Here is a 25,497-nt window from a genome sequence, read left to right on the forward strand (position 1 = left end):
TCCTTTATGGTTTTCCGGTGACATTTGACGCATATTGCTTTTAAATGCCTGAGTTCTTTTACCTTGAGTAATTGAGATTTTGAAATAGTCACCAATGTCATTGCATGTTTTTGTCACACTTATGGAATAAATTTTTGTGTGTAATTGTTTTTGTAGTCTGGTAGACGCAACGCGAAAAATTGAGTTACAATGATGTTCATCACAAAGTGTTTAAATACGTTTATAATTTAAACTAAAACTACTCAAATCATTAAATTTTGGATATGCGTTTTAGTGCGACGATTTTCTAATGGTGATCAATTTAGCAATAAGTACGTAAACAAGTAAGAAATAAGAAACGTCAAAACAGTTAGTGTTCAGTCTTTTATTAATACAAATATTTCAATCAATGTTATGCATTAATTGTTTGTCATTAATTAAAATAAGTATTGAACGAATGATTTATTGTAATTAAAACAGTTATTTCTCCTTTCATGAATTTTGCTTAAACATTCCAAAATGGTGTCTGTGAGACAAATAGCGCTCCAAAATGTGACGTGACTGAAAGAGGGTTAAATTTTCCCCCGCCATTTTCCATAAATAGATTCCTGATTTCTGTGAAAAATTTCCTATCCCTGCTTGAATGCTTTGTGGAGGGAAATCAAAGATTATCACTCCGTCCTTCGCATTGGACGATAATCCGTGGTTACCTTTCCTTTAGAGCTGGCTCGTTCCAACGCCGAGTTACTCTCCATCCTTCTTTCCCTATCCTTCCTTCATGGCGCAAAAGACTTAATCTGTCGGTTTCCTCCTTCCGCGGCGTTCCTTGCACACATTAAAATTAACCTTGAAAAAACAAGGTGTAAGCTTTTTTAAGTAAGAAATTGTATTTCCCAGAATTATGAGTTGGGGGAATTGGGAACTTGAAGGCGGAGTAATTGCCGCGGGAGAGAGATATGAGAGTCGCTCTTCGTCCGCAAAATGTTATTTGTCATTTGAGGAGACGGCCCTATAAATCATCACTCTTCACAGGGGATCACAAAAAAAGGGTTCAGGCTATTGCGTCCATGGGGATGAAGTCCCCTCCCCTCTCCCTGTTGCCCCGCATTCAAATGATTCACTGGGTGGAACAATAATCATGTTTTTAAGGAATGAACGGAATCTCAAGTCATTATCTTCGCTTGCCCCAAAATCCTCCGCTTTGTTTTTCTCCGGCCTCAGCTTTTTTAATTCGCTACGATTTGTTTTTCGTAATTCTGTGACGTTGCCAAAAATTCACATTGTTCACTCCACCACTCGTTTGCTACTGTTTACGAAATGAGCAGATTACCATCGCCTGCGAAAGATTCGTGACGTTAACGGAAGGCTGCGCTTAAATCGGGAACGAGGATCAAGTGTGAACGGAGATGACGTGTGAAAAAGATTTAATGCAAGAAATTTGTAATATGCGAAGTGAGTGACTTCAATTATCCACCTCTCTGATTTGGATTTATGACTTGGCTGCTTTCTTGTTTATCTGTTTTGAATTTGATTTTTACTCTGACTTTTGATTTTTACAGTTGAAAGACTTTGAGGGCAACGAGTAAAATTATATTGAAAACTTGGAGGTTGTTGAGCGAGTATATTTTTCGTAGTGTACTCGGAATGCGATAAAAGCGCAGACTTCAAGTCACTATGGCCTTAGTGTAGCAAATGTTTAGCCGTATAATTATGTTTTATGTGCTTTTATTTCTGAAATTCAAATCAAAGCTGGATATAAATTGCCATTCATATGCTAGCGTCGAGGCATGGAAATATGAAAGATTCTTATTTGCTTTGAGGATAATGTTACTTGTCATCTAAACTTGAAGAATGTCAGGAAGTGTCTTGTCAAATTCTTTCGTCGCCTGATATGGTTGCGTTGGATCCAACGTTGTTTCAACCTAAGGTATAATGTTAATCCATTCCAAGATTGTAAACACGATTAAGGTTGTGCCGGGTGTCCTCTTTCAGAAGGGTTCCCCCTCCACATGTCCTCCTCATGACGACCAATTCGCGTGCTTCCGTAGTGCTCTTTGGGTGTCAGGGCCGGCTTCAAATCCAGGAGTTAGTAATAACGAGAGCAATGTCTTTGTTTCTGCGCATGCCCGAGGGGTATTCTCGCATATCACGTGATCCCCAGCATCCTTCCTACATTTTCTTGCATATGGTATACGTGCGGCTGGATAATTTCAACCTTAGTCCCTGTTTAAATTTTGTGTGTATCAATTGATAATTATTCCCGTTTAATTTAACACTAGCAGCGCCTGAGTGACCTGTTGACCGTTTCGGAATTTCAAGTGTTCAAATTTTTTCTCTCGACTGGTGATGGTATTCGGTTCTAGGTTTCGTGCTTCGAATGACATTTTGGCCAGCGACAAGTAATCAGCTGCTTGAGAGATATTTTTCACTATTATTCTTTGTGTAATCTCAGGTTTATTTCAATCAAATGTTTTGGCTTTAATTTCTTTTCAATTCTTTTCCATCACTGATTAGGATTCGTCAAGCGTATTGTGGGAAGATTTTCGGATGAGAAAGTAAAAGAAAGGTGCTATTTCGCTCTCGTCCGACCGCACCTTGAATATGCAGCGAGTGTATGGGATCCAGTGCAGAAAGACTTAATCCGCGAGCTGAATAAGATACAAAGGAAGGCTGCGCGTTTCGTCAAAAACCGCTACGGGCGTACAGACAGTGTTACCCAGATGTTAAGCGAATTAGGCTGGGAGCCATTGGAGACTCGGAGGCTGCGCGCTAGGTTTAGATTGCTTGAGCAATTGAGAATGGATATATTTAAGAGCGACACAGAGAACATAATCTTAGAGCCACACTATATTTCCAGGTCCGACAGAAGCGATAAATTAAGAGAGATTTTTAGCCGAACGGATAGATATAAGAATTCGTTTTTCCCCCGAACAATAAAGGACTTTAATAAACGCTTGTCCCAACCTCGTTAGAGCACTTCTTTTTTTTTTTTTAATAGCTGTAAACGGCTGGTGTCCTAACACCCCCTGCCACACGCCTTTTAGGCGGCTTGCGGGGTATTATGTAGATGTAGATGTAGATGTATAATCATAATTACGTTAAAAAGCGTACCTCAGTGGAAAAATCCGGACTTGTACAATAAAGTCTACCAGCTGACAGTCTTTATTTTAGGTAGTACGGCCGTAGGGTGGAATCAGGCGGGAGTGAACGAAAAAATGAGATTTAAAAAATTGGAGGATATAAAAATAAAAGGTATCTTTGAAGAGAAATCCGTTGTCATCGATGGTGAACCAATTCTGCGGTCACCTCACCGTAATATCGCACGAAATATGAGATGGGGCTGGGGGTGGAGGGTTAGGAGGAGATAGGGATGGGGGAAAGAGGTTGTAACGTATAACTTCGTTACCTCAGGCCAAGCGGACTTTCCACAATAAGTTCCGGAGAAAGGCAGCCACCAGGGGAGGGCGGGGGGGAAGCAAGATTGAAAGACCTTCGGGGGTCGCAGTGCCCCCTCTATCCCACCTGAAATAGGGGGAGGGGGTGTTGCAGAGAGAGAGGAAGAGAAAGGGATTGTGGGTAGGACCCCGAAGGGCCAAAGTTGCGGCCCTGCCCATTTGATATCGCCCTTGATCAAAACTTTCGTTTCGTCGCCGCTTAATGCCATCGCTAATAAGATTAACGCTCTCTATGTCGCTTTTTCTCCTTGCCCAAGGGTCGCGGCCCTGAGGTCATGTTTTGTGGGGGTCAGCAGCAGCGGTATATATATATCTCTCCGCCAATGAGATCCCTGGCCTGCGGTTCCAGACGTCGTGGGGTCACCGCGGGCGGTCCCGTGGCTACGGATGGTTTTGTTCGATGGTTCGCGGTCAGAGGCATTGTTGGAGGGCTGCTTGCATTCCAAGGACGCGTGTTGCTCCGCCGGCCCAGAAAAGGGTAGTCCCAGGGCCGGCAGGGAGTCAATACCTCGCGACCCACGCACGATATTAGTGTGGTAAAAAGGACGATGATATTGATTTTTGCTTAATTTGCTCGGCCCTAACGGTAAATTATCGGAATTTTGCTGTTCCTCATCCTCAAACTGTGCTGGGTGGCCGATAAATTTACATACATCACCCGTCTTGCTTGTCTTCCGATAATGCTTCGGTTTCCCTTCTCCGATTCGGGAGCAGTTCTTCTGCCAATAAATGTGATTTCATCCGACCCTCATGCGGACTATCTGGACATTATTATCTACGTAAACAGATGACGATGACGCGGCAGTTTCTTTGATGGCCAACCGTAGCAGTTGTTTGAGGTCTTGTGCCAATTCCACTGGATTCAGGAGTTTACTTGCTGTTTTACCTTTATCATTATTATTCGGACTAGCAGAAGTTAGTGATGACGATGGTGAAATTATTTAATCCAGCCTCAAAAACTTTATTCGAATGCTATAAGATGGAAATGTAAGCATAGAAATTAAGGACACAATTCAATCGAGCATATAGCATCAACAGAGTTGGCTTCCCAATGACAGTGAGACATAGTCGATGGCAGCAGCGGAGATATCAAGATTTGTTGAGTAGAAAATCGGTGAAACAGGAGAATGAAGTGAATCAAATGGATCGAGTAAGCAATGGAGGGAGAGGAAGTCCTCGGAGGAGGAGACTTATGAAGACAATTGCCGAGGTGCAATCGAATAACAAGAACGAAAGAAGAAGACCTTGAGATGAAATACCTGTGTGGATCAGGAGTTAAAGGGTGTGAAAAAATAGAGATGCTTGGATGTGAAAAGATTAGCTAACAGTAGAAAAGAGTGGAAAGCTACGTCGATCCAATTGTAGCATAGTTCATTAGAGATTATAATATCCCCATATGAACACATATTTTTCATGCGATACTTCATTAAATGCTTAATAATTCTCATTATTCTATGAAAGCCATATCTAAAATATGAAATAATTTTTATTTTAGATTCATGGCCATTACCATGAAAAATTCTTTTTACTTTTGCCTTTCTCATGAATCTGTGAATAGTAATAAACAGTCGCATTGGAGATACTTACGCTTTGCTTTCTTACCTGAAAGCTAATATTGGTTAAAATGATTTATTCAATATTCATGTTTCATAGAAAAGCTTTAAAGTTTTAAACTCGGATGGGAATCTCTGTCGGACCGTAGATTGAAAAATAGACTAAACCTTTTAGATAAATTCAAGAGCAGTGTCTTTTCTGACGAAGTTAACCATATCTTGCGGACGCCAACGTACTACGGAAGATCAGATCATATAAATAAAATAAGAGAGATTGCAGAACAGACAGATTCCGAATGTCATTTTTTCCACGATCGATAAGAGATTATAACGGCAGCAATAGAACTCGTAAATAGATTGCATGACTTGTAGTGTAGCTTACTAACCTATATAAAACTTAATGCATGTTTCTGAATTTCTAACAGCATATAGTAGTATAGTTTGTTATTATACGGGACGTTCTTTGGACGGTGTAGTGTGCATGTGGGAGTCCAAATGCATGCTGCATGCTGGTGATTGATCACCCCCTGCCAAACACCCTAGAGGTGGCTCGCAGGGTATTATGTAGATGTAGATGTTTCATGAGTAGTAGGCGGTTGAGCGATGTGTTGTTAGACCGTTATCGGCGGGCCTCTGGTTCAATTCCCGGATAAACTTTTTTGACTCCTCCAAATGGATATCCCCGGAGTGCAAGATGGAACAGAAACCCTGCCTTACCTTGCTTGTGTAAATTACGCTCCTCAGCGCCTCTTCTTGTCTGAGGACTCCCATCCATTACAATGTTTTTTATTGAAGTGGATCATGTAAAGTTACATTTCCTTGTACCCAAAAATACTCATGCAGTAAACTTTCAAAACTACCTGAAGCCAAAATTTGCATTCCTGTTCTTTGATATCGTAACCCCTTTACTGATTAATTATCCATCTCTTTAGGTGGGATTAAAAAAAACTAGATTAATGACCGCCTTCTGATATCCGCATACTTCTGATAAGTACTTTCGCACAGCACATTCAACATTTATCCTCGCTTTGTAATTCACCATACTTCAAGAACCAATGAACAGTTGCTATACCTGTGAATTGGCTCTGAGACTCTTTGTCGCCCTCAGTGGACTCATGGTTGAGATAAATCTCCGAGACTCGAGTTTTTCATGCCTCTCTCCGACTAAGACCCCGAGACTTAGTCTCCAATGATCGCAGTTCTTCGATCAAGTCCCGGGTTTAGTCACCACTGCACGCGTAGTTCTGCATTCGTCTATAAGTCGTTAATGTGTAAACATCTCAACGGAAGAGAGGCGGTCACCAGATACCAGTATCAAAACCAAGTATGAAGATATTCCAGTCGTATTTGCTGGCTACCCTTTTGAAACAATTGAAAGTTTTTTTCTGGGAAATGAATTCCAGGAGCACGAGCACGTTCGAAGGTTCTCTGAATGATTGTGTCTGCTTGTAAATGCTTATGGATAAACGTTCAATACTTCGCTGCAAATAAATTCAGTTGTGCGTCGTTAAAAATGATGAAAGTGCAATGACAACTTATTGGTTATTTATTTAGAATTATTAAATAGCACGAGGGATTGGCCCGATATTCAGAAAAATATTTCCTATTATTTTAGGTTTGGCTAATCAGGTCGGGCAATTTTAAACTGAGCAATTAATATTTTCATACGAAATATTGCTACGCTGCCAATGGAATTTGATTTGTAATCGAGGAAATCTTTCGATAGAATTCTGGTTTCTAGAGAAGATTTTGGTTGACACAATATTAGCGGTAGACATTTAAATTTGATATCCAATGAATATAAGTGGCTATTTTATAATGTTTCTGCGATTAAGAATTTTACGCCCTGTGGATTTCATTATTCTTTTAAGCTAGTGTTATGGCATTTATGTTGTAAAGAGTCATACGATTTTTGTTTTGATGTGACTATGTATGAATATAAATAGAGAAGGTGATAATGGATGTCAAACTGTGGCGTCCGTTACTATCATTTCAGACTGCAACAGAATCAAATTCGATGAATTTGACCGCTGAAATTCTGGTGAGCAGCGAAGACCTATCTAGGCCCTAAACGTTTATTTTTCCCGTACGCTCTGGGTATAACCGGAGGGAATCGAGAATACAACACAAACATGCGTGTCATAAAGGAAACATAAATTATGCTCTGTCTCCCGAATTCATTATGACGACTAAATTCATTTGCATTAATAGTGACCTGCTCTGCAATTCGTGTCTGAATTGAAATTATTTTAATTCATTTATTTGCCTATTGGTATCGAGAAATTGACTCCCGTATTGTTTATTAATCTTTCCAAAAAGAGAAATCTAATTAAGGAGGGATCTGGCTGGTGAATGAAACAATTGCGAAATTATAATGGTCGCCTTCCTTCCTAAAATAATGAAGAATGATGCAGAAGTACCACCGTTGGAACACATTGCGTTATTATATGCTATGTTGGTGTGTCTTTCGTTGACAGGAGGTTAATGGCTGCATTGAAGATTTTGCTAAAGTTATTAAATACTATACTGATCTGCATTTTCTGGTTGTCATCAATATTCATCATCTGTTGGTCCAAAAGATGGGAAAAATTATTATTTCTACTAAATATTTAATTCTGGGAGTATACGCATCATTCTTGGGCGTGTTTCCTTACTCATATCATTTGAAAAATTATTAGACCTGTAAATAATCCGCAAAGCGTCCTCGCATTTGCGCTTGAAATTTAATAAATTATTCTCCATATTGTGTTCATAGAATGCTTTTTCTTCTAGGCAGGTAGCCGTAGAGATTGAAGAACACGTGGCCTCATTTTGAATTGGCCATCCTGGGGCCTTATTCACGAACAAATCGGAAATGTCGCCTCGACAATGAGAAGCCGTCGAGGCGACAATGTCGAGAGGCACGAAATCGCTTTCCGTGCTATTCACGAAGCGAAAATCGAGGACTCGACGAATTCAGACGCTGGACGAAATTGACGCTTGTGACGTCATGGATTATCGAGGGATTGATATTCGATGCTCTTCTTTTTCCCAAAACTTGAAGACTTCTCGCTCGAAATTCAACTATGGATTCCGAAAAGAGAGGTAAGTTTGAATGATTTCTCGTTGATATTCAGTGATGAGGATAACCAAATGAATCATATTTATACATATTTCAGCTAAACGTTAATTATTTCAAATGTTATATACAGGGTAGTTATTATTAACAACTATTGACGCAAATTTATTGACATAATAAGAAAATAATGCATGTTGTTCAACATTCTCGCCCCGATACTTCATAAAAATTCTGAAGTTGATCATAACATTGCATATATTAAGAATTAACGATCTTCCTTAAATGCAAAGATATAGAATAAGTTCTTCTGTTAGGTTTTGGGTAAATAGGTGGAAATAAATACCAATAAAATATACAGAATAAGATTCTATCACATAATGGCTGCATACAAACTCATTAAAATTGAAATTAATTTTGCGTTACATAATCGCACATTAATTATTACATACTTTTTGATTTTACACTGTAAGAGGCAATTGAAAAAAGCATGAGTCGCCAAAAGGCACGCGTTTCTCACGAGCAGAGGGAAATCCTTATCCAATACATGCGAGAGCACCCAGGGTTGGCACGCAACCGCATCAAAGGCAGTAATGCTTCCAACACAGTGCAACGCCTGTGGGCCACTTTAAGTGACCAATTAAATGCCTGCCCAACTGGAGCAACAAGATCATCAGTTAAGTGGGCGAAGGTAATTTGTAATTTATATTTCTCATTCATGAAGGCCTAGAGTTAGTCACTGCTTAAAGCAGTAATAAAAAAATTTTGCCAATGCTTTCAATCTAAATTAGTTCAAAGTTTCAAGAACCAGAGCATTTTATGCCTTCCTAAGCATTCCAAATAATCTCAATGCAGAATTCTAATCTATTATAAAGCTAATATTTGAATTATTTATTCTCGTTAGACATGGCAAGACTGGCGTCTAGATACAAAAAAAAAGGCATCCAAAATAAGGACCCATGCTAGCGGAACTGGTGGAGGTGGCCGCCTTAAAATCACCCCCCTCACTGAGTTAGAGCAACAAGTGCTAAGCTTGGTGGGGGAAAAGGCAGTGGATGGGGAGGATGGCCTTGTAGACCCTTTGATAGTAAGTTTAAATTGATATTGAATGACCACTTAAATGGCCAATTTGTGGCAGTGACCACTCCTTGAAAAGATTTGTGGTTTCATGATAAACTTAATAAATAAAAGTTTAATTTGTTATTATAGTCAATGGGCTATAAAACACATTAGCCTTCAAAATTCATGAATGATTGAGGGATAGCAGATGTACTGCATTTCATGGTTTGATGTCTAACAATTTTTTAAACTTTTTTCAGCACCGCATAAGCCAAGAATCACATCCCCTACCTGCATCTGATTCACCTTCTCCTCCTTCATCACCAGATAAAAACCCCATTTATTGTTTGACATCATATTCCCCTACAACAGTAACTACATCCCACCAACAGCCATTTCAAATCCCACTAAATTTTGAAGTAATACAAAATCACATATCAGCCATAGAAAATGCGATTTCAAAGCCATCTCCAATGCCATCCACCTCACAAACATTCCCCGCAGAAGAAAATCATTCCCCTCCAGTCCTTCCTCCCTCAAATCCTGTATGTGACACAGTACCAAGGGCCAGAAAAAGGAAGCGGCCATCTCCACCAAGTAAGAAATAATAACTACAGATATGGTAGTTATATGGAGGACTAAAAATGTCCCTAAATGCTCAGCTGCTATTGCGATAGAACTATTTTCATGTTGCCTTACATATTCCTGAACAACCGTCAGTTAATGTTATTATTCTAATATTACTAGTACATAATCCAAGCACAATCTTCTAGTTACTGATATAAGAACACGATTGAAGCTTGTTAAGAAAGGGAGGTTGATAAGGAAATGGGATGTAATAAAGCTGAAAAATGAGAAGAATGAAGCATATAATAAAAATGTTGAGAAAAAATTGGAAGATGTAAGACAAAGTAATGAGGTATCAGAGGAATGGAATAACATTAGGGATGTAATATGGGAAGTCTTAGAAGAGGAAGTTGGTGTTGTACAAAAGGAAAGAAATAGGAAGGAATGGATCACTCAGAGCATGATAGATAAAATGGAGGAAAGGAGAAAGTGGAAAAATGTTCACACTGAAGAAGGAAAAGGGCAATATAGGAAACTTAACAATGAACTACGAAGATTAACTGATAAGGCAAGAGAGGAGTGGATGGAGAGAGAATGCGAAAAGATGGAAGTCCTAGAAGAACAAGGGAGATTGGAAGAAATGTATAAAACAGCTAAAAAGTTCACAAAAAGAGAGCCAAAGAAAATAAGTAAACAAGGAATGTTAAATAAATACGGAAAGATAACAACAGGTGTTGAGGAAAACAAAAACATATGGAAAGAATATGTGAAAGAACTATATGATAGTAAAGATGATCATTCTGAGATGGAGCTGGAAGAGGAATGGGAATGTGAAGAGGTGAATAGAGGACCAAACATACTGAGAAGAGAAGTGGAAAAGGCAATCAAGGATCTCAAGGAAAGGAAAGCAATGGGATGCGATAGAATACCATCAGAAGCATTAAAGAACCTAGGTAACAGTGCAATGAGTCGATTAACAAATTTAATCAATAGGATATATGATACCGGGAGCTGGCCTGATGATCTACTTAAAACTATTCTAATACCAATACCAAAGAAATGTAATGCCAAAGAATGTAAAGACTTTAGGACAATTAGTCTTATATGCCATGTTACCAAAGTAATTGCAAGGATTATATTAAAAAGAATCGAAGGAAGAATTAAAGAAAATATGGGAGAAGATCAATTTGGATTTAGAAAGGGTAAAGGGACTCGTGATGCAATAGGATGCTTGAGGATGATAGGAGAAAGAATGATGGAAGTGAATAGAGATTTGTACATTTGCTTTATTGATTGGGAAAAGGCATTTGATAAGGTTAATTGGAATGTGTTATTGAAAATTTTGAAAGACATTGGCATTGATTGGAAAGATAGGAGATTAATAAAGGAGATGTATTGTAGGCAGGTAGTAGTTATAAAAATTGGAGATGATGAAACAGAAGAAATTGGCATAGGAAGAGGAGTGAGGCAAGGGTGCTGCCTTTCTCCAGAGCTCTTCAATGTTTATGCAGAAAAAATGATGGTGAAAGCTTTAGAAAAAGCTAGAGGAGTTGTAATAGGAGGAGAAAGAATAAAAACAATTAAATATGCAGATGATCAGGCAGTGCTGGCAGAAAGTGAAGAAGATTTACAACAAGTGATGGATGATATAATGGATGTGGGGAGGGAATTTGGAATGAACTTAAACATAAATAAAACCAAGGTGATGAGAATCAGCAGAAAAGAAGGTTGTGTTTGTATATCCTTAGAAGGAAATATCATACAGCAAGTACAGACTTTCCAATATTTGGGAAGTCTGGTAAGATGGAATGGAAGTTGTACTGAGGAAATAAGAAGAAGGATATCAATAGGTAAAGGAGCGTATGGAAAGGTAAAAGCATTGTTAACAGCAAAAAGAATTCCAATAGAGATGAGGAAGAGGTTTATGAAATGTTTTGTGTGGAGTGTAGTGTTGTACGGATGTGAATCATGGACTGTTAAAAAGAAGGAGGAGAGATATTTAGAAAGTTTTGAAATGTGGGTATGGAGACGAATGTTGAAAGTGAAGTGGACTGACAGAGTGAAGAATGAGGAAGTTCTAAGAAGAATAGGCGAGGAAAGAAAATTAATACATATGATTCATAAGAGGAAGGCAAGTTGGTTAGGGCATATATTAAGAAGGAATTGTTTGGAACGGAGAATAATAGAAGGGAAGATAGAAGGAAAGAGAGGAAGAGGAAGAAGGAGGATGGGAATGTTGGATGATATAAGAAGAGGAAGAAAATACAAAGACCTAAAGGAGGATGCTCAGGATAGAGAAAGATGGAGAGAAGTCCAGTGGAAACCTGTCTAAGGACAGTAATCACTGATGATGATGAATCCAAGCACAAACCTTGATTGAGATTTTAGAAAATAAATGATGTTGCAATAATTTATTGAGCTACTAGGGTGTAATTATAAAATGAAACAATTCCGATTCATATTAAACAAGTCTAATTATTATTTTTTCAGATGATGATTCTGATTACATATTGGCTCTGGCAGCAAAAGAGAGGACTGAGCACAGTAAGGCAAAGGCGATTGCCTTAAGTAGTTTGGCCGAGAGTATGAGAGACATAACTGCATCCATTAAGATGGCCTGCCAAGCAATAAAGGATGCTAGCGATGAGTATGGGGATTTAATTCAATATTGAATGTAATGTATCCAATTACATAAAAAATTAAATTAAATCCCTCCAGCACATTTTGTTCCCAAAAAATCACTCCTTTCAAGGTAAAACATTGTGCTGGTAATAGGGTTGAATGCAGAATAAACTAGGGTGTAAAAATATCATCATGGGAGAGGTTGAGGGGGCAGTGAAACAATTAACTGAGGCCTTGGTGTGGGAGGTTGAACATGAAATCTATAGGCCACCATGTTTCCAGTCCTAGTGGGAAGGTGGAAAGGGACCACCTTTCTTCACTTGTGCAGGGACAGGTACTTCTCCATAAACAAATAAAGTGAAGCCCATATTAAGCCAGAAAGTAATATCTAAGTAGGCATCAAACATGATTCTTCATGATGATTTGCTCCTTGCTTCGGCCTGTAAAGAAGTGCACTGCTCCTCTAAGGGGCCCTCAACTTTAATTGATGAGGATAACTGAGTCAGCAGTAAAAAATCTACCTACAAATGTGAAAAAAGATAAATTAATATAGAAAATTATTTAAAGTATACCATAGCATTGAAATTTATATTCAATTTTTAATCATGCAAGACTAAATTATTGATTTTTTTTCCAGATACATAGCCAGAGGAAGGCCAACATAAATTCCTTTGTATATACTTTAGACATGTTCAAGATTTCATTAAATAAACTGTGTAATAATATAATTATTTTCTTATATTTAGTTTTTTTCCAAAATAAAAATTTAAATGTATTCATGCACAATTAATAAATATTTCTAGTAAAATATTTGCAAGTATGGTCTAATTAACAATTCGTTGTATAATCCCCTCTCTCACACGCCGTGCCTCATTAATCAACACTCTTTCTTGCGGAATAGGGGGGTTAGGAGCAAGAAGAGGTTCATCTTCTTCCTGTATGTGCTGAGGAAGAGGTATACCTCCCCTCACACACATATTATGTAGCACGCAACATGCTACTATTATTTTTCCGGCCTTCCTAGGGCTATAGTCCAACACACGGTGTTTTAAAAGACATCTGAATCGATTTTTAATGACTCCAATACACCGCTCTACAGTAGCTCGAGCTTTGCTATGTAGGCGTGTAAACCTTGCCTCAGGGGAGCCTTCAATGGCATTTATTATGGGGGTTTGTAACCAGGGTAGGTGAGGATATCCTGAGTCACCTATATAATGAAATAAACAATATAATATAGTTGTAATAATGGAACATTATGAATTCAAATTATCACTTAAGAATTAACATCATTCTTTACAAAAGGCTATACCAAAAGCAGCAATAAAATAGTTGTCTGTTCAAAGTAATGTTCAAACTACATCATTCTATTTTTTATCTAAGAATTGGTGGAAGTAATCATTTAATATCAATACTTTAATGACATGTACTGACCAAGCAGCCAACACTGCTCACCACTCTCCCATACCCTTCTCATTTGAATGTGAGCTTCACTATGACCCCACACATAGGAATCATGAGAGCTTCCCGGAAATCTTGTAACACAATTCAGAACTGTGAGGTCACTATCACATATCTATAGAAAGGTAAAAACTCATTTTATTCTAGTTGATGAGAAAATTAACAAAATGAATTAATCCAGTAATGATCGGGGCATCTAAAAATTAACTAAATATGCTTACTATTGAGCATTTATAGAATGGTATCCCCTTCTATTTACGTATAAGTGCTCATACGTAGAAGGAGCCCTTATAGCGACATGTGTTCCATCTACAAAGCCCACTACTCCTGGGAACCTAGTTTCTCTGTAATTCCTGAAAAACAGGTGTAGTACATAAAATTTACCATGGTGTTTATTCCTTTCTTCAAATCTAGACAGCAGAAGGCTACCATAATTTTGAAGGTATTAATTGTTCTTGGAAAATTTAATGAGACTGCATTACTCTACTATATAAATATATATATGCATATAAATGGCATAAACATGCTCTAACAGCAGTGTCTATCTTCTTATATTATGAAATGATATATCTCATATGACTTTACACTAGCATGATGGTCCTGGTTATATTTCCTCATTAAATTATTTGTATAAGATTGATAAAGTATTTGAACTAACTTTCGAATCATGTCCTGTCTTTCCTCAGCTCTCACAGGGAAAGGTAACCATTTGGCAACCATGCCAGGGGAGTTAAGACATTCGGTCACCTCATCTATAAAACGACTTACAGAACTCTGGCTCAACCCTAAATTGCTGTCACTACCAGTTGATTTTTGATAGGAGCCTTGGCCAAAAAAGTGGAGAGCGCAGAGTACCTTCCTCATTAAAGAAAATTGATTTGAGTAAATTAATAAACATAGTTGCATCAGAAATGTAAAAAATTTCAGGCAATTATGGCAACCATACTACCTTTAATTCAGGGGATACAGATGATCCCCTAGTGGCAACAGGTACATTAGGTTGCAACTCGTTTATTAAATTCATAGTTAAATCCTTTGATAACCTGTATAGCCCCATAAAGGTTTCATCGGGCATTCTGAAAGGTACTGATGTGTGCCTCAAATTTTGTAATCTTCTTCTATTAATTATTATTTCTCTTCTTCTCCTTAAATTTCTTCTCCTCCTTAACCAAATCAAGGCGATATCATCATCCATAATTAGCTACAGAGGATCATGAAGCATGATATGAAAATTTTAATTAGCTTTGAATGTATCATTCATTACTTTCAGCCTTATCATAAGTTTACAATGAACAATTTTTTAAGATAATTATCAATATGCTTGTCATTTTAGAATACTATTATTATTCCTAATTGAGTATCAATTTGTAAGCTAAGCATAAACAATACTTTCAATGAAATCATCAACTATATTATGTTACCTAAGCAATATTCTTAATTGCCTATTGATTAATCATGTAATCTTTCCCACTTACAATTAGTGCTACAATACCTTTGTTTTTTTCCTTGTGCTAATACTAAGATCATCTACTATTCAAGACAAAGCTCAGATTTATGTGTTATATGAACCTAGTGCATTGATTTCACTCTTAACAAATAAAGTATCCATTGAAAACCTGAGATAATAATCATACTGAGAAATGCTTTATATTTCATCATACAAAAGTGTGGTACCTACTTTATGCAACTTGATCTTTAATTAAGACCTCTAATTAAGTGTGAGATAGGTACTCTCATTCATAGCACTCCAGCGGAATTCATAAAAAGCCTTTGCAATTCCTACGAGTGACGCGAATCTCACAATTACCGTCCCTTAATAGTGCTATTAAGGAACGAGAACTTACCATGCTCATGGGAAAGTATCAGTGACACGAAAACAGTAGTACTTACTATATGGCAACGGTCATAAAGAAGAATAAAAATCAGGAAATTGCTACACGATGAAAACCATAATTCGTATTCAACACGTAATAACAAGAAAGTACCAATGATGCATATTATAAGATTGGCTTCAATATATTATGAAGGAATGCACAATATATAAACGTTTATATCTCATGAATAGGTACAACGCATTTAGAACTCTAGGTATTCCATTAATCATCAAGTTCAAAGAGAACCACCACGTACAGTTGAAAACAAACACTCATTTATCTCTACAGCTGTAAGTTGTTTCCATGCTAGCGAGCTATATAGTCTAGGTAAAAAAAACAAGCCTCAATTAAGTTATCATTTTCTCGATTATACTACAGAGATTTTCCTCCTTTCCCACATTGCTACATTGATCACCTACAGCAGAAAACACGGCAATATAACATGCATCGGAAAGAAGAACACAACCCTTAATGATAATCCCGAAATCAACACGAACGTAGGCGCAACCCAAAATCAGTTACCGGGAGTTCATGAGTTTTGCCTAACTCCACAAATTTAGGGGCTATGAAATCCACTATATAAATATTGTTCTAATGTGACTGAGATTCGTGATGGCGAATTTTAATAACGATTCTTAACATTAAATAAGTTAAAGGCTAGTTCACAGGTGATCGCTCATGAAACAACCGCATGAAACTTCGGTTTTTGGAATTATCATATATAAAATTATACAACTATACGTATAATTATACCTACTTTGCCTTCTTAAATATATGAAATAAGACCTTGATCACCGTCGTACGTGCGTCAGCTATTGAAATATAAGGTTCTTAATATACCAGCTGTAGTTGCAATCCTTGTAAATCGAGGATCAACAAGACTCGGAATAATTGTCGAGGCCTACGTCGCCTCGATATTTTTTCCGTCTGGCGCGGCCTCGAAACGGCGACAATAAGCTTCGTGAATTGCAAATTACGGAAACGTCGAGGCTTGAACGTCGCCGCCTCGACATTTTCGAGGATTCGACGAAATCGAGGCCTTCGTGAATAAGGCCCCTGATTCAGATTATCATATCGGCTTTGCGGTTCATTTTTTGTGGAGTTCTGTTTCCCAGAAAACTAGCGGTGGATACATGCGGCTGCTCGTGGGTGACGCTACAAAGTCCCTTTGCTTTGTTACCTGAGTAATCATATCAATTTTTTTTATTTCCTCGGTCGCTCTGAAGCTACATTGTTTGGATGTCACATTTTTATTCAGTTCTCGTGCGCAATTGTTATGAGTCCTTCCTTTTGGTCATTATTTTAGAATTCGTACGGCAGGAATGTGTAATGGACTTGGACCTGTGAAAATGGGAGATATTGTTCGAACGGTCGACCGGTGAATAATTGAACTAAGCATTTTGTGAGCGACTATTTAAATTCAAACCTATGTTCAATTCATTGTTTTCAATCAGAATCGGGTTAATTGGAAGCATTTCCTCTGCCACGTTCAATCACGAGTAATTGGCTGCCCTCGCGAATTTGGAATTAAGGAGGACGACCTCCTCACCACCACCTCGCTTGTGCTGCGCCCTGGTGGGCCCTCGCAAACCTACTCGTGCGGGACAGTTCCGTTCATTTGTGGGATTCGTTCCTCTCCGACTCGTTCACCATAGGTTTGACATTCTTACGAGTAAGTACTCCTATTTCCTGATATCGTTCGCTCTATACTGTTCAAATTTCGCCTCTTCCCGTTCGGAAATTTTACAGAAGGTTTTGAGGAAATGAGCTGATTTAAGCTCAGATCTTGTTTTGTGGGCCTAATTTCATGTGTTTCTATGGTGAGAATATTAATCAGCTCATATTATGATATTTAATTATCAAACTATCGGAAATGATTCAATAAGAATTGATTGTACTCCTCATTTGGCCTGTTCAAGTTTTTCAGAACTGATCCAATTAGATGATACGTTATGAATAATACGTTGAGATTTTAAGTGTTGTGTCCGGATAATGCTACTTTAAATATCAAGCTTTTTCACCGTCATTCCATCAAGTACAGTCAGAAGGTCATTTCCTTTGCCCTTCTCTGAGGTACATATCCTTCAATCAGCCTGAGTCGCAAATTAAACGATTAGGAAATTTCTCCGGTAGGTGATCTGGCATTGAACTTTCTCTCGCAATAATTTCACGATGGAAAAAATGCGATTCACATCGTTGAAAAAATGCGCATGTATTATGTGTTAACGTTGCATGAAATGTGGTTGCATTTGTGACAGATGCACGCTGGTAACAAAATTTTAAATATGTTCTGTAAATAAAGAAAAAAACACCAATGGCTTTAGTTCTTCGGTTTGATTTTATACATATTGAAAATGATTAACGTCTCTCACCAGATAAATGCCAGCATATTCATCGGATAATCCATGCTTATTCTTCCTAATAATATATACATGTACTATAACTTACTGAGTACTTTAGCTTATGAAATATAATGAATGTACACATATATTAATTCCAAACTCTGAAAATGACAAGGCGATTGTGGAAGTTTTATAATATGCAATTTTATTTGACAAATCCACGAGATAAATTGAATAAAAAATATATGCTCAATGATTATCAGTGGGGAATTCCACTGGAAATGGGTGATTATGCAATAAAAAAGTATCCTCCACGCTAAAAATTATAGCGAAAGCAGTTCTTCTTTAACAAGCGTATTATTCGCATAATTCCACTTTGAAAATCGTCTAGTAATCTTGCGCTTCAAACGACCCATCGCCATGTTGGCTGAGCGTGACGTCAGAGTCCAGTAAACAAAACGTTTACGTGGTGCCAGTAGACTGTTTGCCCCAGTTTTAGAAAAATCTATGTATCTCTCATAGCACATAAATCTAGGCATCTCAAAGCAATGAGTAAATGACAGTAGTTAAATCAGATACAAAACGAGCTCTATATTACTATCGAACGAAATAGTTCATTTGTCTTACGTTTCAATTTCCCAGCTTCTCAACTACGCGAAATCTTCACTGCCGGAGAAGAAATAAGCGACCATTAATTAATCTACCTTCAAAATGTTCCTAGAATGTGTCTCCACGAAGTCGGATTCAGCCATCGTGCAGTACGTGCATCGTTAAGTCTTTAAAACCATTCGAAACTGTTTTTGACACACCTTAAATGTTATGTCTCAGTATCGTCGTAGCTGTTTGTTATAGTCGTTACTGTTTGTTACTGCTATGGAGCGAATATGCTTAATCGCACTCTGACGTCACAGGACGTTTTTGTAGCGCGAAAGAATTAAGTGGTTTTCGCGAACTTTGAAGCTCCGTAATAACAAGAATATTGAGAATTATGAAGTCATATTTTGCAAACCTTTATAACTTCAACTTACTTATCGATACATGTAAAAAATGGCTATTTTAATTTTATGAGAGCACCCCTTTGTGACTGCGTGTTAAATGCATTTGTGTTACTCAATAAGATTTGATCCCTCGAGCGGCTCTTAGTCAATCGGTTCGTGGACCCCTGGCCACTTACGCCCCTGGCCCCCCTCTTCCCCACCCATATCGCTTCCGAGACGTGACCATCGCCCATCGCAGACGATTACGGCAACTTCGCATCCCCCGCTCAGTCAGCCTTCGCTCAACTTTCCAACTCCATCGTCCGCGCGGGGGCGCTGGAGGAGCCAAAGTTTTCCTTCAGCGGCGTAATGCGTCCGTCGGACCAGATAATGAGGGGCCCGATACGGAAATAGAGAGACGATTGTCATGCACAGGGAAAGGCGCAGATAACGCGACAAGTGACGGGTCGGAATAGCTAGACCCGTTCTAGCGAAGGAAGCGCCTGGAAATGGTCACTTTTTATAATCTATTTTCATGGTTGGAGTTTAGGTGGGGAAATTCACTCGTCGTTCAGGTCACACACTGTTTCCCTTCCTACGTAATAGGGCAGTTTCCTTCATCAAAGAAAAGGAAAGGCATTTATTGCGAATCTTTTCCCACCATTAATGTATTCATAATATAAAAATAGTTTGGTTTTAGAAATCCCAGTTCAGGCGAATGGCAATTGTCAATTTTATCCTCATTCGAAAAAAGGCCAGATTGGCGCCAATGCGATGCCACTCCACGTGACGTCACAGGGACCTAGTTTCTACACGAGTAGATATGGGTTTTACATCGTCAGAGATTACCAATGAATGTATGAGGCACAGAGCTCAGGGAAACATCTCTTAATAATCACCTATTAAAACTGCCTATGGACGGAATGTTTCCTTCGTTTGATAGGGTATTAATAATCCTCATTTAAGCCAAACGCTACCTGCTAGCAGGGTACTCTGCTACATGCTAGCAGCCTGCATCTTAGCGGCGCACATGTCCTCGCCCCAATGTCACCTCACTTTGCGGCAGCGGGAACCAGAATGACGTCTCACGGGCTTTTCCCATCATTCCTACTGAGCCGTCTCGTTTTCGCGCGCTTGAAATTTTTCACTTTTAATTTAATTGCGGAAATTAGATATTGCGGAAAATAGATATTGTCATTTAAAAATCTAAAAGCGTGAAATAAGTAATCCAGGAGTAGTAATCTTTCGATTTAGGCAATTAAAAAATAATAGGAAACCACCCTATTGTGATACGATTGCCTAGTTGCGATTTCTACTTGTGAGCTCGTTTTTGGCACCGTTCGAGTGCAAAAACAACTGTTAATACTGACGTAAAGAAAATTAATGAAAATATTATCAAGCAGTGCTGTTGCGTAAAACATCTCTTATTTGCTAACGGCCTTTTCAATTTCAAACATTGGCAAATAATAAATTCCTACGCATGCTTAATTTTGTACATAACTGCTTTTCAACGTTATTCTTTTAATCACTATTACAAATCAGTACGTGGGAATAATAAAGAAAAAAGGTGACAATTTTTGGGGAATGTTATATTGCTGTTGGTGATTAATGCATCATAGTGAGCCCTATGCCCTTTTGCATTGTCGTAATTGAATAATAAATTTTTATATGCAGATGTGTGGAGGTAAGTGATTAAGTACAGCATAAAAGTTTCTTTCTACCTATTTAATAGTTATATAGAGTAATAATTAAGGATGTATATTAATATTCTTGATCAATGTTAGTGTACTGACGGTGGATTAGAATTTCCAAAGCAATATTTTCAAATTCAAGTTCGATGGCAGGTTGTCTGATTTTTCTTCTTCAGAACACTTTCTAAGAGTAATTTACATTATTTATTGCAATTCATTTGATTCCAAATCATTAGAGAACTTTTATTTATTTGCGAGTGGTAAAGGTTTTAGACGGGTATGAACAGGAGAGAACTCTGGGTGACCTGGATTGTAACGAGTAATTGTGGTTTAACATTTTATCTCCAAACTCTGTGATTGCTATCACCTACTTTAGCAAAGTGCTTTTCATTTATATTTATTTTCAAAAATCGACTTCTCTCTGATCTTTACTTAAAAAAAGGATCCTTAGAAGAGTATAGAGGCTTTTGTGGATCGAGTCTGTAGATAACATTCTCTGAGATATTTTGTTAAGGATCGCAACTTTCTTTGAAAAGCTAATGCTATTTAGCGAGGAATTTTTATTCACCGCTTCCGATAAATGAAGGCGTTATATGATTCAGAAAGGTTGAAGGAGTGTAAAATTCACGCGCGCGCGTTCAAAAAACGCCTTCATGGCATTGATTCTTTTTTTCGTATGAACGACTCTCGAGAAGAAAGTGACTAAGGTAACTCTTCTGGCGATGGCTCTTAGATGCTTTATAACCAAGCAATTTAATAAAGAAAATACACTTGATATATGTATGTACTTAAAAAAACTAGATTTTAGAACATTAACGCACAGAAAAAGAAAAAAAAATCCCTACGTTTCAATGAGAAAACCCACCTTTCTCAATGACAGAGAATCGATGCGCAGAAAAGTTTGGAAAAAAAATTTGCACGTTTACATCTGTGTTTTAAAATGTAGATAATGATTTATTTAAGCGTAAAGATTTATGTATCTCTCTCTATGCATGCATGCATTGTGACATTTATATAAGGGAATGAAATAGAAGAAATATGTCTCTATGAATAAATAACGGATAGAAGAGCTCTCAATTGATCGATTATTGAATTATGATGATAATGTACACCTAAATACCTATTATTCACCTAAATACATACTTTTTTCTCGATAGTCGTTGATGAGAATTATTGATCGTGAAGGCGTTTTTCGAACGCGCGCGTGTGAATTTTACGCTCGTTCAACCTTTTTTAATCACGTGACGCCTTCATTTATCGAAAGAGTTGAATGTAACTTCTTCGCTAGCAAGCATTAGCTTTTCAAAGAAAGCTGCGATCCTTAACCAAAGTATCTCAGAGAATACTATCCACAAACTCGATCACCAAAAGCATCTGCGCGCAATATTCACGAAGGCCTCAGTGGATTTTTCGCACAATTTGTGCATTGCGGGTGACTCCCGTAAAAGTTATCACCGTGGCTAGTCCCAGTATACTTAAAAAAAAATGCCTCTACACTCTTCCAAGGATATTTTTAAAAGCAAAGATCAGAGAGAAGTCAATTTACGAGCACATATACGAGTGAATACATAATGTTCACCTAAAAAATATAAAATACATATAAAAAAATTGGTATCCCAAAATTATAGTGACATCTTGGCTGGCCCATGGGCTAATAACGGCAAGAAGTGTTTCTTCGATGGGATTCGCTCTAATTTATTGCTTATCGTGGCGCTGCCTCCTCCATTGCCGTCTCCAGCCTTCCGTGGCCATATTGGTTTGTCCGCATTGGTGAAGTAGAGCGTGCGGCGATCCGTTTGCTTGATGAGCTGTGCAATGGACGTTCTGGTGCGCCGCTGGCGCCGCCCACCGGAAGAGTGAGGCACTACGAGCGGGAAATGGGGTCTACGTAGCCTCCAAGATGCAAGTGTAGACCGGAACACAATCTCATATCCCACATTTATTTAGACTGCGAACTACGCGAAATACAAGTCTTTTACCAATGGTACCCTCATGTATTGGTTTCAATAAATTGAAACTGTTGTATTTTGTCTCGCGTCACAATTAATGTGCCAATTCAATTTCATCAAAAATATTTACGCAGCAGGGCATTTAGTGCTATTTTATACGGATTTTTACGAAATAATTACAAGAAAACTATAAAAAGCGTCGTCGATTCCTAAAGATTCATAAGGCTATGTTGGAGTAGCAAAAACATTATGTATGTTGGAACGGCTTATTTTGTGGGCCAATTCTATTTCGTTTACTAGATTAATGCATAATTGTACCTTAAGAATAATAACGTGGCACACTATATTGGTAAAAAATTCCGATGGACGTATTTCCTTAAAGGAAGAGCCAATATGTTTAAATTTACAATAAGTCATTCTACAAAAATAGGATTAAGCTGACATCGGATTTTAGGACGCAGGAAAAGTAAGGAAGCGATTTATCAGAACTTCCATTTGGAGTATGCTCCTATACGGAAGTGAGGCATGGACAATGACCTAAGCGGAGAAAGCAAGGGTAGAGGCCTTCGAAATGTGGTGCTGCAGAGGAATGATTAAGATCAAATGGATCGACGAAGTTAGTAACGAGGAAGTCCTAAGAAGGGTAGGAGAGAAGAGAAGTCTCATGATAACCTTAATAAGGAGACGGAACAATAAAATCGGCTACGTCTTGGTACATGATGGCCGGATGAAGACATTCGTCGAGGGACAAGTGGAAGGCAAGAACGGAAAAGGAAGACCTCGAGCAAAATACATGGAACAAGTAAAGAGAGATGTGTAAGAGAAGAAATACGTAGGAGTGAAAAGATTAGCTGATAGGAGAATAGAGTTGAGAGCTGCGTCAAACCAATCCAAGGATTGTTGACCAGTGATGATGATGATTCAAATATTTAACATGGAAAGCAATGGAGGACTTATGGTAGTGACCGCTGGGAGCCGCTCTGGGCGACCGAAGCCGATCGTTTTTTCCCCTGGCAGAGTTCACATACCACTCAATTGCGGAACAACTAGAAGAGATAGAGACTTGCGGGTTTCTTTATTGTATTCAGAAGACGTGTATACACATTTAGGAAAGACATAAATTGTAATATGTCCTCAGGTAATCGAGAAAATCAAGTTGGACTTTGGTCAATTATAACTTGCCTCCAAGCTAAAACATAAGAATTTTTAAACCGTCTATCTGTGGCTACACTTTTCTTCCACAACCACCTTGAGAACCACAGTTCTATGTGAATTCGCTTGGCCTTAAATGTCTCAACCCTCGAGTACTGCAGGCCCAAAACGGCGACAAAGGACGTGATTCGGGCCAATTCGAATTTCTTACTTCCCCTCACCCCGCATCGCCCTCCAAACTACGGCAACGTCGCAGAAAGTGAAATGGGGACCGCTCCCCTTCTCCCTCAAACGAAGGCCCACCTTTCAAGCTCTCCCCAGTCGCAGTCAACGCAGGGAGATTCACTAACGAGTATCAGATTAGTACTCTTAGCTGGGTTCAACAGTCGAAGCAGGCTGTTTTAGCAGTAGCACCAAAAGGATTATTCGCGGCTAATTTCAACAAATAAGAGTCTCAAGAGTGCCAATACGATTCATATAGAAAAACAAAAGAATTGACAGTTGCGCAGGATAAATAATTTCATCTTTTTCTTAATAAGAAAATTATATGAAATTTTGGCTAACCAATGATCCAAGAAGTAAATTGATAACTAGCAATATGTAATTATATTCTTTGCCGTCGTAGATAAATCAACATTTTCCGCTTGCGATACATACACAGCCATCGGCTCCTATTACGTTCCAAGTTGAACTGCTTCAATATCACTAACATGTTGAATCAAGACCTCAATCGATTCTTACCGTCTTCCCTGCTTGCGCTTGCTTCTCAGTCACTGACTACCCGTACTAGTCGCGCGTAATACCTAGTTGACTGCTATAGGAGTCAAATTAAAGAAGAAAAGGAATTTCTCAAATGGCCGTATAATTCTCCCTGCTCGTCCACCTTGCAAGTCGAAAAATTTTGCTGCGTTGGTGTGCGGGAAGGGGGAGAAATTCCCCGCAGGGACCAAACACCAGCCTCTCAACCGGAAGGCCCAAACAACACACACACTCACACAATCACTCACTCAAACATACACAACAAGATCCTTTGTGGGGCTGTAGGGACCTCCGCTAAGGATTCTTGCTCCACAGAAAACCGGGAATCTTCACAGGATGGGCCTGTTAAAGACAGCCAGTGATCCGTGGAAACACATTCACTCGATAAGCAGTCACTCACCTGTGGATGGCTTCAATTTTGAAGCCATCCACAGGTGAGTGACTGCTTATCGAGTGAATGTGTTTCCACGGATCACTGGCTGTCTTTAACAGGCCCATCCTGTGAAGATTCCCGGTTTTCTGTGGAGCAAGAATCCTTAGCGGAGGTCCCTACAGCCCCACAAAGGATCTTGTTGTGTATGTTTGAGTGAGTGATTGTGTGAGTGTGTGTGTTGTTTGGGCCTTCCGGTTGAGAGGCTGGTGTTTGGTCCCTGCGGGGAATTTCTCCCCCTTCCCGCACACCAACGCAGCAAAATTTTTCGACTTGCAAGGTGGACGAGCAGGGAGAATTATACGGCCATTTGAGAAATTCCTTTTCTTCTTTAATCCATTGAGGCCGTAGAAGCTCAATCCCCATTTTTTCCATATAGGAGTCAACTTCGACATTTAAACCCAGCTGTGAAGCCATGGAGAGGGAGAGAAAGAAATTATTTTCGACTTCGCTTCTAGTAATAAACTTCCAAGTGTCACGGAGTGAAGTCTTGTGCCTCTGAAGTTTCACTTCGCTGGGAGAATCGGTAATGGTAAAATCATTTGCCTCTAACCTTGCGCTTGTTTAATTGTTGC

The 25,497-nt window shown here is 38.6% G+C and overlaps 1 protein-coding gene and 1 long non-coding RNA gene across 4 annotated transcripts; one reads left to right on the plus strand and one right to left on the minus strand.

The window, feature by feature from the left end:
• The first annotated feature begins 7,809 nt into the window (after nt 1–7,809).
• Nucleotides 7,810–13,071, plus strand: LOC124158108. Its single transcript, XM_046533289.1, has 6 exons — nt 7,810–8,071; nt 8,516–8,733; nt 8,947–9,129; nt 9,362–9,698; nt 12,159–12,315; nt 12,928–13,071. Exons 1-6 carry the CDS (start codon nt 8,053–8,055, stop codon nt 12,953–12,955), a joined length of 942 nt encoding a protein of 313 aa, XP_046389245.1. The 5' UTR covers nt 7,810–8,052; the 3' UTR covers nt 12,956–13,071.
• Nucleotides 12,165–14,762, minus strand: LOC124158109. 3 transcript variants are annotated; one of them, XR_006864736.1, is made up of 3 exons: nt 13,970–14,762; nt 13,722–13,863; nt 12,165–13,497 (listed from the first exon to the last, which is right to left on the minus strand). It is a non-coding gene; the product is annotated as an uncharacterized LOC124158109 (long non-coding RNA). The 3 variants fall into 3 exon arrangements; XR_006864737.1 differs by having other exon boundaries at nt 13,722–14,603; nt 14,698–14,730; XR_006864735.1 differs by having other exon boundaries at nt 13,722–14,762.
• Nucleotides 14,763–25,497: the final 10,735 nt, after the last annotated feature.

The sequence above is a fragment of the Ischnura elegans genome, chromosome 4 (genome assembly GCF_921293095.1).
Source record: "Ischnura elegans chromosome 4, ioIscEleg1.1, whole genome shotgun sequence".
Taxonomy (NCBI): domain Eukaryota; kingdom Metazoa; phylum Arthropoda; class Insecta; order Odonata; family Coenagrionidae; genus Ischnura; species Ischnura elegans.

Bases quoted from the DNA above. Each gene is read 5' to 3' on its own strand.
- LOC124158108 (XM_046533289.1), top strand. The intron at 8,734-8,946 runs GTAATTTGTAAT...TATTCTCGTTAG, and splicing joins CATCAGTTAAGTGGGCGAAG to ACATGGCAAGACTGGCGTCT. The intron at 12,316-12,927 runs GTATGGGGATTT...TTTTTTTTCCAG, and splicing joins ATAAAGGATGCTAGCGATGA to ATACATAGCCAGAGGAAGGC.